The sequence below is a fragment of the Berghia stephanieae genome, chromosome 13 (genome assembly GCF_034508935.2).
Source record: "Berghia stephanieae isolate SIO BIC M18660-M18661 chromosome 13, UCSD_Bste_1.3, whole genome shotgun sequence".
Taxonomy (NCBI): Eukaryota; Metazoa; Mollusca; class Gastropoda; order Nudibranchia; family Aeolidiidae; genus Berghia; species Berghia stephanieae.
Window position 1 is genome coordinate 22,176,307 of NC_088372.1, and position 13,369 is coordinate 22,189,675.

Sequence of the window (13,369 nt, forward strand, 5' to 3'; positions counted from 1 at the left end):
TTCTTCCTATATTCAACCACTTCATCATTCTTATTCTCCTTCCCCACTCCTTTGTGTTTTCTATCGTTCTCCACCCCACCACACCCCCCAAACTCGCATGTTTCTTCAAAAATTTGAAAAGGTGTGTATTCCAGACAAATCATCATCATCATTGCCTTTCTCACCCTGGGTCAGGGTATAGGGTATTTATAGGCCACAGACAAACAGTTTCCATCCTTCTCTATCATCATCTTCTTCTTCTTCTTCTTCTTCTTCTTCTTCTTCTTCTTCTTCTTCTTCTTCGTCTTGTGGAAACCTCCAATATTGTCGAGGATCACTCCACAGTTTGTAGCGTTTTACATTTTAAACTTGCTAAAACTCTGCACATAATACTAATTTTTAAAAAAAAAACAAAAAAAAAAAAATAAAAACAAAAAAAAACACATAGATTAAAAAGTCCCGTTGTGAACTCGAGCAATCGCGTGAAGGCATGTTGGCAACCGTTTTCAGCCACTTCAGCTGGGAGGCTATTCCATAGTCGGACAGTGGAAGGGAAAAACGAATACATCCTGAGCTAACGTGTTTAACTCGTAACACGCCTTATCACTTATCTGTATATCAGCTTCTATAATTCTTCTCCATGTTCCCTGTGGCCTTCCCCCTCATCTTCTGCCCTGAGGGTTCCAGACAAAGATGAATAAAAAATCCCAGAGAAAACACCCTAAAAAAATCAGTGTGCGTCCACTTGAGATCAAAGCTCAAACCTCCTGATTACCAGGCAGACGCGCTATCTTTACATCACAGAGGTTACCAGATAGTTGGGACGAGTTAATGTCTGTATAGATAGAATCAAGTTGACGTCACTCAGGTCTTTGTTAATGTTTTTTTTTGCCATCCATGTTTATGAGTAATTCTCACTAAACTGTATTAACCAGACTATAAATGTTCAAGGTTACACATAGTTTTGTGAGTTGGTCCGTTAAATTTCGGGTTGGCCATGTTGTGAGCCAAGCACATGCTATCTATAGATAGTATGCGCTTGGCTAAGAAGCTCATAACATTGCCATCCGGAAGTATAACGGACCAACACACAAAACTGTGTATTCATGAACGTTTATAGTCGGGTTAATACAGTTCAGTGAGCATTACTCATAAACGCGGATGGCAAAAAACAATAACAAAGACCTGAGTGACGTCATCTGCATACGATCTATAGATAGAACCAAGTTGATTTCACTCAGGTCTTTGTTATTGTTTTTTTTTTTTTTAATTTTTTTTTTGGGGGGGGGGGGGTTGCCATCCATGTTTACAAGTAATTATCACTAAACTGTATTAACCAGACTATAAACGTTCAAGTTTACACATAGTTTTGTGTGTTGGTCCGTTATATACCCGGATAGCAATGTTGTGAGTATCTTAGCCTAGCGCACAGCATCTATACTTCACGGTGGAGGCAGGATTATTGTTTTTAGGGATGATTTTTTTCCCTTGTATTTTTCTCTCTTCTTTGCCCGGCACTGTTCTATACACACTTTCCCCCGATCCTTATTTCACACCAGTGCCTGCTCCCTAATGTGTCACTTTTCTTTTTTTTAAAAACTAACTTACATAACATCCGGGGGAGGTGGATGCAAGAGTCTCGCCTTTTCCACCATCTTGTTCAAGGACTTCATGGATGAGAGTTCCTCGGGCAGGAGACCGTCCAGTGTCCTGAGATTGACGTCAATTCCAGAACATTCCTGAAATTACAGTAAACTAGTTTAGTTCGAAACATTCATAAAGAGAATACCCCCCCCTCTCTCTCTCTCTCTCTCTCTCTCTCTCTCTCTCTCTCTCTACCCATTCATCTCGTTTACTCTCTTTCTCTCTCTTTCTCCCTCACTCATTTTCTCTCTGTCTACCCATTTATCTCGTTTATTCGCTTTCTTTCTCTCTCTCTCTCTCTCTCTCTCTCTCTCTCTCTCTCTCTCTCTCTCTCTCTCTCTCTCTCTCTCTCTCTGAATCTCATTGTGTGTCAATGTAGCGTAAATCAGCGGTTTCTGGTCGGCAATCAGACATCTCGACGATACGTCCGTGGGAGAGACATTTTCCTTTGCGTCATCGGGGATATACATTCAATCAAAAGGTACTCATGGTGTAGCAAAGCTGTTTTGTCTTTGCCCGAAAAATATACTTCACCTAACAGGCTTCGCGTTTGATCCCATATGTAAAATGCGCATTGATACACAAATGGTAGATAAATATATTGTGCCGCGAGCTGGGCCATGGTGTATGACTTGGGTGAATGCTATATAAATACAATATATATTTTGACATTTTTTCCATCTGAAAGTTCATTTTTAAGAGCATGTATTATTATCCGCTTCAATGTGGTCTAGTGGTATGACACTCGCTTTCGGACCGGAAGGTCCTCGGTTCGAGCCTCGCTCGGCGCATAATTGAGCCCTTGGAAACGGCTCTTAACTTTCTCTCACCTTAGTCAGGTGTAAAATGAGTACCTGGCCGTTAACAGCGTTGTCTCTGTCCGAAAAATTTGTAGTTTCGCCAAACATGCGTCATGTCTCGTCTTACATGTTAAATGTTGCTGTTGGGCAGGGACCTCTTGTAAAGCTCTTTGAGCACATTTAGTGGATATTGCTCTATAGAAATGCTCTATTTTTTTTTAAAAAATCATAATAATGGACTCTTCTCCATATAGAGCCTACGGTATCCTCAGCCATGAGGCTCTTGGCGCTGTATATCAACACTTTTTGTTTGTTTGTTGCTTTAGGTCTCTTCCAACACAATTGAGGTTATATGAGAGACCGCTGAAACAAAAAAACAAGCAATCCAACAAAAATAGTACAAATGTAAATCAAAATCATAACCTAAAGATATCATAAGCTAAATTATAAATAACCAAGAACAAACAGGCAGAAGATTTACAGAAAAAAAAATATCCCCTGTCAAAAATACAATCACAAACCAAAGAAGCAGGATAGGCTAGTAAAGAGAAGAAGAAACGACATCACTATCGGATCGTACACCCATGCGAACATCATAGGTATATGATTCAAGGGTGATGCTCCCATCCAACCACCCGCATATCAACACTTTAAAAAAAATAGAAATTACATGTCATTAAAATAGAAATGTTTCCAAGGATGTATTGAACACAGACAATGATTTGAACTCCCGGTTGCTTTGTGGAATAGTGTACCATTCAGACAGACGCACCAACATGAGAAAAAGACCTGTACGAATGCGTGGGCCCGGGCATGGGGCAGCCAAATGAGTGGGGTCATCGAAGGAATGTAAAGATCAGGTTGTCGAATATTTCTTAAGGGAGTTCGGTAAGGTAGGGAGGAATAATTGATTTCCAGACAGCTATGAACTAGGACACATGCTTTGAATTTGACCCTTATATTTCTGAGATACACGTGAAGGAATAATGCATTGTGAAAGTCTTGAAAGACCCTCATTTTCAATGTACTTTCGTTTTCGAAAAATTGTTCAAAGACTCCATAGACATGACTTACCAAAAGCCTCGCCACACATTTCTTTCGACCAAGTCGACAAGCAAGGTGTAAAGCAGTCTCTCCTTTATTGTCTTGGACATTCAAGGGGGACAAATCGGCCTCTAGAAACAATTCTAAGATTTGTGGATTATCTCCCCCTTGCACACACTGATGGAGACACGTGGTTCCATCTTGGAGATTCATGGCGCAGACATGAGAAACCATGCCGTCTGGTTGGATAGAAAAAAAAAACACGAAAATATATGTTTCTTATCAAAGTATGTATTGTATTTGATTTCATTAAAAAAAATACATGGGCTATTTAAATCATCTTCACCATCACTATAATCATCATCAATCAAAAGGTCAGCATTTTATGGCATTACACGTCTGCAACCTTAATATTTTGTAAATCAATATAATTTTAGAGTAAGAAAAAAAATTCAAATTAATATGGAAATATTAACCCCTTTGCGACGAGAACAAATGTCTTTCAATCATAATTATTTCTATTACTATTATCTGTCTAATTATGAATACAGACAAAACTGTTTTCATCAAAAACGAAAAAAAAATCTTTTTTTTTTTTACGTACAACAGTAATTCTACATACCTTGATAAATGGCGAGTCCTTTGGGTTTATTGACGTCCAGTAACATCTGGTCTAATCTTTTCTTGTTGTAAATCCCTTTGTTTGTGGACAATGGGTCGTTCTGTCTCTCTAATAAATCTGGTCTGGATTGGTAAAGTTAATGCCATTAATAATAATAATGATCATATGATGATAACGATAATGGTGATAATATTTATAACTATAATAATAACTATAATAATAATAATAATAATAATAATAATAATAATAATAATAATAATAATAATAATAATAATAATATAAATAATAATAATAATGATGATGGTGATGATGATGATGATGATGATGATGATGATGGTATATTATTCAAACAACCAATGATGTTATATAAACAACCAATTATGTTATACAAAAACAATGATGTTATACAATCAACCTATGATGTTATACATTACCAATGATGTTATATAAACAACCGAAGATATCACAAAGATAATCAAAGATGTAACGCAATAAAATCATTGGTACTACACAAACAATCAAAGGTGTTATACAAACAATCAATAATGTTTAAAAACAACCGATTATGTTATGCAAGCAAACAACCTAATATTATTGAAACAAACAATGATGGGTTGTTTTTTTTTCTGTGTAACAGCAGTGTGATGCAAACAACGAATGATGTTATACAAACAACCAATGAGGTTATGCAAACAACCAATGATGTTCTGCAAACAACCAATGACGTTATACAAACGACGAGTGATGTTATACAAACAACCAATAATGTTATTTAAACAACCAATGATTTTATACCAAAAAAAAACCCCAATGATGCAGAAAAATAAATAAATGACATCACACACCTTGAATCCTCAAAGTAGTCATCTGTGAAATACTCGGTTTGGTTGAACGTAAATTTGTCTGGAGAGAAAAATATGAAAAGACAGACATATGATTAGTTTGGGTTCTCTTTCTCTCTCTCTCTCTCTCTCTCTCTCTCTCTCTCTCTCTCTCTCTCTCTCCCTCTCTCTCTCTCCCTCTCTCTCCCTCTCTCTCTCTCTCTCCTCTCTCTCTCTCCCTCTCTCTCTCTCTCTCTCTTTCCCTCTCTCTTTCTTTCTTTCTTTCTCTCTCCTATCTCTGTGTGTGTTTTTTTTTAAATTTCTCTTTCTTTCTCTCTCTCTCTCAACCAAGCCTGACGCCACCTTGAACATGTAATTCACGGACGGGATGTGCTTGCATTTTCACATTTCTTAAGTTCACGGAAAAATGAGAGTGTTGTGTGAAGTTGTATGCAATGCGAGTGTGGGCTCACTCTGTCTCAAAAACAATGTTCCAAATCCATGCACATCTTGTATATATATAAATCTATTGTCCGAAGCAATCAGTTCATTTGAAGCCAATCAATAGTGAATAATTTATGATAATTTGCTCTATGACTTTTTGAAGACTAATCAAAGCAAAACAATGATGGATATTCATCTCACCTTTATGGGAATGTTCCTTGGGTGAAGGTTGGGAGGGGTCAAGGACGCCAGAATCCGCGTCAGACAGACTGAAGAAGAGAATGAATATGAATATGAATGAATTATTAAAGTTATTGCAACCATATGGATACATTGGTACGTTCGTACAAATGATAGTAATCATGTTGTGCACTAAAAAAAAAGGGACGGGAGGGGGACAATGGATCTATAGGCTGAGCACTCGCTTCACGTGAAAATGGTCCAGTTCCGATCACATTGATTGAAATACATACATATATAAACATTTGAACAACAAAACAAAACACACAACAACAACCAGTAAAAATACTCAAAAACAAAATAATACAGCAAGACTATAATCAGATGATGCATTAATTACTAAATTCATTTTATTTATCCAATGGGTAAATTTATATTTACGGTTTCTTCCTATGGATGACTGAAATAATCGCGGGGTAGCACCGACAATAAACGAATTCACCACCTGGATATAATGTCATTATATTGTCGTAACATTGTCATAATATTCTAGTAATATTGTCGTAATAATATTGTAATATTGTCGTAATACTGTCATAATATTGTCGTGATATTGTCATAATATTGTCGTAATATTGTCGTAATAATATTGTAATATTGTTGTAATATTGTCGTAATATTGTGTAATATTGTCGTAATATTGTCGTAATAATATTGTAATATTGTCGTAATATTATAATATTGTCATAATATTGTCGTAATATTGTCATAATATTGTCGTAATATTGTCATAATATTGTCGTGATATTGTCATAATATTGTCGTAATAATATTGTAATATTGTTGTAATATTGTGGTAATATTGTCATAATATTGTCGTAATATTGTCGTAATATTGTCGTAATAATATTGTAATCTTGTTGTAATATTGTCGTAATGTTGTCATAATATTGTCATAATATTGTCGTAATATTGTCATAATATTGTCATAATATTGTTATAATATTGTCATAATATTGTCGTAATTGTCATAATATTGTCATAATAGTGTAGTATGAGACGGAACCATTAGAAGCTGCTGCTGTCATAGGAGTGACTCAAAGGACTTACTCTTCTAGCTCCTCATCATCGGCCACCAGCTCGTACACGGCGGACGACAGCAGATATTTAATGATGGGGACCCTGGCAGTTCTTGCCGCGACCATCAGAGGTGTCTGTCCATCTTTGGTGCGAAGGTTGTGGTCAAAGTATGGCTGGTTGGCAAAAAAACAAACAAACACAAAATAAGCATATCGGGTCGGGAGATATCTTTAAACTAAACCTGAGCTTTTATATAGCGCAATATCCACTAAACATGCTCAAATCGCTTTACAAGGAGTCATTAACCAAATGCAACAATTAGCATGTAAGACGTGACGAGACGTATATAAGGTAAATTACAATTGTTTTCCAGCAGATGAGACAGAATGTGAGTAAAGAGTATTTTCCAAGTACCCAACTACTGGTTGCTCAGCGCGGAAGTCGAACCCTGGTCCTTCTGATCCAATGGCGAATGCCATACCACAAGACCACATAGTTGCACATTTATAGAATACAAATATCAACAAGGGCCTACCGACTTGACCCACCGTCCCAAAACAGTGATATACCGAGATGGATTGGATCACACAAAAAAAAAAAGGATATAAAATCACAACGATAGGCAATGGGCAATTAATTAGAGTCTTCAGTAATGTAAAACTTGTATTAATTCTTCACCATCAATCAATCTTATCAAGAACCATCAAGGAATGGAACACTCTCCCACCAGAAATCCTAGATATCACCAACAACAACAAATTTGGTCAACTATTAAACATTAATCTTTCAACTCAATAACATAATAATGGAGAAAGTCACCACATAATTGTATCAAATCTGCAGTGATGGGCAATCCGCCTTTTGCAGATAAAGACGTTGAACTTGAACATGAATAATTGAAAGTGACCCCCAAAAAGACATCCTACTCCAAGAAAATCACAAAAGTCCATAATATATATATATATATATATATATATATATATATATATATATATATATATATATATATATATATATATATATATATATATATATATAACCTCCCCTCCCCCTCCAAAAAAAAAAGGAAAATTGAAAAAGTAAACAAACCAACAAACGCAAAAAGAACAACCAAACAAACATTGTGGACACAAAACGTAGGGACACATGACGTCATTAATCAGGACCTCACCAGCCAAATGTCCTGTAAACCGGAAAGCCCTTTCTTGGATTTGTCCTGGATACACTTGATGATATCCTGGGTGTGTCTTTGTCTGTGAGATTCAATCATGATTCGGACACCTTCATACTGAGGACACATGACCAGCTGACCGGAGCTGTCCAAGATGGCGGTCGTTGCTCCGTGCTGAAGAAGTGTGTAAACTATTCGACTAAAACCTGAAATAATAATATTTTTAAATGTTTTTTTTAACTTTAAGAAGATAAAATTATGCGCTTTTATATCACGTTTATGTTTGTTGTTTTGTTTTTAAGGGTTTTACGCCGCCTGCAACACATTAAGTTCATATCAGCGCCAGTAAAATGGAAGAAAATGGGATAGTAAGAAGTTCTAGAATTACAATTAAAGCATCCAAGAATAAGGCAGGTAAAGGGGAATTGGTTCAAATAGGGAAAAGATGTAGATTCCAAGAGCACACTATCAGTGTACTTAGTTTGAGATCACCCAAAAGTCTCATCCAGACACAAGCACAGGTCCCTATTAAGAGGAATAAAATGTTTACAAATAAGATATAATACATAAAACATAAAACAGTGCATAACGGAGAGATGATTTACAAGGAAAAAATATCATCTCCCAAAACTTACTATACATTTGACTGTTTCCCTCCCAGTCAGGGTATCCGACCAGGGCCAGGACAAAACCAAGCAATCTCATTCCGATACAAAGACAGAAAGCATGTTGGAAAATAGTCATAGAGGGATAGAAGACAATATGTACATCCCTGCCCACTATGGGAGGTCAGGAACCCCGCCCAGTACACATTTATGTAATCTAGGGAAAATGATTGAAGATGAACTAAATGTTGTGAAGCTTTACGCGAGAGAGAGAGAGAGAGAGAGAGAGAGAGAGAGAGAGAGAGAGAGAGAGAGAGAGAGAGAGAGAGAGAGAGAGCTGGCATGCTATGGCCTCGAATCTCTTTTAGAGGGAACATTGATAAGGTATATGGAAAAGGGAATATTATAGTAAAACAGTTAGTCCGAATTTAAAGAATCAAAGAAAAAGTGATAACAAAGCTTAGGTATTTAGGGGGAAAAAGAATTAACTATGTATTAAATACCAAGAGCAGCCAATTTATTCATAGAAACAAGTTTGTTTTTAAGGGTTTTACGGCGCTTGCAATACATTAAGGTCATTTCAGCGCCAGTAAAAAGGAAGAAAATGGGATAATTAAAAGTTCTAGAATTACAATTAAAACACCGAAGAAAATGTAAGACAAAAGGCAAAGGGGAATTGGTTCAAATAGGAAACAGATGTAGATTCCAAGAGCACACTATCAAAGTACTTAGTTTGAGATCACATAAGTCTCATCCAGAGACAAGCACAGGTCCCCATTAAGAAGAATACGTTCAATTTTTTACAAATCATATATAATATGTAAACAAAGCATAAGACAGTGCATAACAGAGAGATGATTTACAAGAAAAAAAATAATCTCCAAAAACTATCTATACATTTGACTGTTTCCCTCTCAGCAATGGCATCCGGCCAGGGCCAGGATAAAACCAAATAATCTCATTCCAAGACAAAGACAGAAAGCAAAGTTGGAAAATAGATATAAGGGGATAGAAGACACAGTAAGTACCTACCATGGGAGAGAAACAAGGTTAGTGTTCTACAATGAGACGTGCACATATTAGCAGGTCTGGTAACCTAACGCAATTACAGGCTTGATTTAGCATTGTTGAAATAGTAATAAACAAGATTTTGTGTCGGTTTGGGACTTTTTCCATTACAACAATGAGCCCATCACATTGTGGGTTATCAGACCCGGATATAAGAACAACGTCGATGCAATATACTGTATAGCGATATGGAATACAAAAATTATATATAAAAGACAAATGATTCATAACTAAACAAAATAATTTTACAAAATAAAAAACAATAGTGCATTAGGAAAAAGTATTTGGAGTTTATAGCAACGATTACGTCCTAGAACTTAAACGATCGACCAATGACGTGGATGGAAAACCAGGATCCGTCTATTTTTTTAAAAAGAGTTTTACGGCGCTTGGACAAACCTAGGTCATATCAGCGCCAGTAAAAAGGAAGAAGGAAGAAAATTGGTAAAGACAGTCTTGATGTACAATTAAAAGGGCTTGAAGAAAAAGTAAGACAAAGGGGAATTGTTCAAATATGGAACCGATGTAGATTCCAAGAACACACTATCAGCGTACTTAGTTTGAGATCACATAAAGTCTCAACCAGACACGAGCACAAGATCCAAATAAGAGGAATACACTCAAATGTTAAGAAACCATATGTTAAAATTTTTTTAAAAACCCCAACATAACAGTACATAATAGAGAGATGATCCAGGATCTGTCATCAGACGACAATTGGATTCAGTAGTCTGATGTCACGCCGAACGGCAACGGCGGCCATCTTGGTTCTAAACAAAGAAAATCATTACTTTTTATTCTTCATGCTGGCTAGAACTTTCATATGCCTTGTGATCAGAATGTGTAAAAGTCAAAACATGATCAAATTTATGGGTTTTTTTTTCCCTCTGGATACGATTTTATGCTCGCCGGAGAAATATTTCATACGGGCGTCCGCCATTGTTCCGATAGTTTAGAGCCAGTGTTACTAAGTTACCATGCGTCATTAGGAAGGAAGTGACGTTACGACTGTTGAAGAGTATTGGGGACAGATCCTGGATTTTTTCCTCATCGGCGGTCGATCGTAAAGGTTCCGGGAACGTTATCGTTTAAGTCCCTTATATCCTGTAATTTTTATTCTCTATTGTCTTCTGGCACTTTTCTACTCACTTCATATCTTGTTGTTACCAACATAAGTGCCTGCTCCACTCACTTTTCTGAATTAAAAATTCACCCCATACACCGGAGCATACTCAATGTCTCAATCGTTTCTATGTTATATGTTTGTGTTGAGAATATTGGCTATTAAGCTTAACTGCTGGTCAAAATACTTCGCGATGGTGGTGTACGAACGAATCGGCGGTCCCAGAAGTGGGTGAGAGAGGGATCTAAAAATGACTTGGGTTTGAAACGAATATTTTGTGTTCGTGGATAGCTCACACGGTAGAGCCACGCTCTCACCTGCCAGGCGGAGTTGTCGTACCAATAAGGTCGCAGGTTCAAACCCCACCACCGCCGCGAAAATTTTTTATTCTCTATTGTCTTCTGGCACTTTTCTACTCACTTCATATCTTGTTATATCCTGTAGGAACTTACCCCTCTCTGCCGCCAGTTGTAAAGCTGTTCTCTGACTTTTGTCGACGGCGTTGATATCCATCCGATGTCGCCGACAGGACGTCTTGCTCCCTCGACGATAACCTGACCTCGACGAGATAGAATGCGTCTCCGATCCCAAGACGTAAGACGAACGTCGGGACGTGCAGGTGGTGGAGGAGGATGAGGTGGGGACATGAGAAGGATTCAATGTGGAGAGCGGAAGGGGTTGGGGAGTTGATGAGGTCGAGACTGAAGTCATGGAGGCGTTTGAAGTGGGGACATGGCTTGAGTAGGAGATTTTTCTAGATTGGTTTTTGGATGGGTGGCAAAATTGAAGGAGGTAGGAAACGATGCTATGGTGGCCCATTTTGGCCGCTACGTGGAGGGCTGTGGCGCCGCTGGTAGGGTGTCTCTTACATATGTCTCCCCCTCTCTGTAAAAAAGAAAGATGGAAATTGTATATGCTATATTGTATATGCTCTTACTTTCATTTTAGAATAAAAACATTAAAAAAATTCCTTATTAATCCTTTCCCAAGAGGACATTTATTTCAAGGATCTATTTGGAAGAAGAACAGAAAAAACCCAGTCATCTAGCCGTGATGCAGATCACAGTGAGAGGCTGTGACTAACTCTCCTCCCTAAGGGAGAACAACTAGACCCATACAGCCGGAATTCCTCGTGGCAAAATAGAACATCACGTGGCCAAATACTAACATTTTTCACTAAATCGGCTATATATGTGGCTATCTGGCAGCCCTGCATTGCGAGTATTAATTCAATGATTCATTCTCTAGGCCATCTGACCAAATTAGATCAAGAAAATGGTCCATGTTATGAATGACCTGTAATTTATCCTATTTCATGTATTTATTTATCTGTTTTTGTTGTTCTTTACACCCGATGTTTAGCAAAAGATTAGTGTAAACTTTACCTCACAAATAAGCTGGACAACGTCCTGATGTCCATTCTCTACGGCCAAATACAGCGGCCAGTTGCCAGATCCACTCTGTGGAGCAATGAAACACCCATGGAAATAATATTGATAAAGTAAGCAGGTCAAATAAGAGAGAATCAGGTTGCGCCTTTACGTTTGTATCATCTCCCATGCACTTCATAATACTTTATTTTAATGAGCTTTTATATAGAGCAATATCCACTAAAATGTGCTCAAAGCGCTTTACAAGGGGTCCCTGGTCAACAGCAACATTTAACATGTAGGACGGGACATGCCGCCTGTTAGGCGATATTACAATTTTTCGGACAAAGACACTGCTGTTAACGGCCATGTACTCATTTTACGCCTGAGTACGGTGAGAGAATGTGAGTAAAGAGCCTTTTTCAAGGACTCAACTATGCGACGAGCGCGGGGCTCGAACCCAGGACCTTCCGATCTGAAAGCGAGTGTCATACCACTAGACCACATAGCCGCACATCCAGTAGATTATAGGAGACCTAGCATTTTATACAGTCATCGTTTAGGCGCACTGTTTAACCCTCTCCTTACCAAACATAGGAAAATCGTCACATTCGTTACGATGCAACCATTAACATCTTAAAATTAAAAGAAAATTGTTACAACTCTAAAAACTTGAGAGCTCATTTAACTGGACAATATCCCATATTATAGAATTTATTTATTGCTTTGTTGTTTGAATTAATCCATTTTTGTTTAGAGTGAGTGTAAAATTTTGGATAAAATCCTGAAAACCGGCTGGTAAGGAGAGGATTAAATTAACCTCTTCAATGAAAGTATTTAAGACAAAATTATGATAGAAACCAAAACAAGCAAAGTATCGGTCTATGTATATCTTGTCTCAGACTATGAACTCACCTTCGGGTTGATGTTGTCCCCGTCATCCAACAGCTGGTACAATTCCTCTGCATTCCCACTCAGGGAACAACCCAACAATTTGGGCGTCACGATCTCATTCTGACGTCTGAAAATTAGAACCAAAAAAACGAGGTGCTCTGTATGAAATAAGTTGGTAAAATATGAGAAATAAAATCATTGAAAAAGTAGCCTTTTTCTTTTGGCGGCTATATTTTGTAAGGCAATGATAAATTGAGTTTGGCCTTTTGACATTTTTTGGTATATATTTTTCAAATCACTAGAATTTACTTATTTTATGGATACATTAATAATAATTATACCAATTTAAATACTTTTTACCCTTAAACTGGTATTTTCATAAATTAAAAAAAAAACGAAATAAAAAAAACAAAAACATTTATGTGCATTTTAGCAGAAAACTGTCGTGCCGATTAAGATTTGTCATTTTAAAGACATTATGACATATATCTATTACTAGCTTGGAATTATTCAGAAAAATTAAT

General features: G+C 37.2%; 1 protein-coding gene across 3 annotated transcripts in view; it reads right to left on the bottom strand.

The window, feature by feature from the left end:
• The window catches only part of LOC144959008 (uncharacterized), a 112,195-nt gene that overhangs the window by 2,401 nt on the left and 96,425 nt on the right, over positions 1–13,369 (bottom strand). For all 3 annotated transcript variants that reach the window (XM_078891335.1, XM_078891334.1, XM_078891336.1), the window contains 10 exons: positions 12,867–12,972; positions 11,967–12,041; positions 11,034–11,466; positions 7,786–7,991; positions 6,645–6,787; positions 5,556–5,623; positions 4,935–4,992; positions 4,090–4,211; positions 3,498–3,706; positions 1,588–1,718 (listed from right to left, as the gene is read on the bottom strand). In XM_078891335.1, coding sequence (XP_078747461.1) covers positions 1,588–1,718; positions 3,498–3,706; positions 4,090–4,211; positions 4,935–4,992; positions 5,556–5,623; positions 6,645–6,787; positions 7,786–7,991; positions 11,034–11,466; positions 11,967–12,041; positions 12,867–12,972 — 1,551 coding nt within the window. The remainder of the gene's footprint in view (positions 1–1,587; positions 1,719–3,497; positions 3,707–4,089; positions 4,212–4,934; positions 4,993–5,555; positions 5,624–6,644; positions 6,788–7,785; positions 7,992–11,033; positions 11,467–11,966; positions 12,042–12,866; positions 12,973–13,369) is intronic.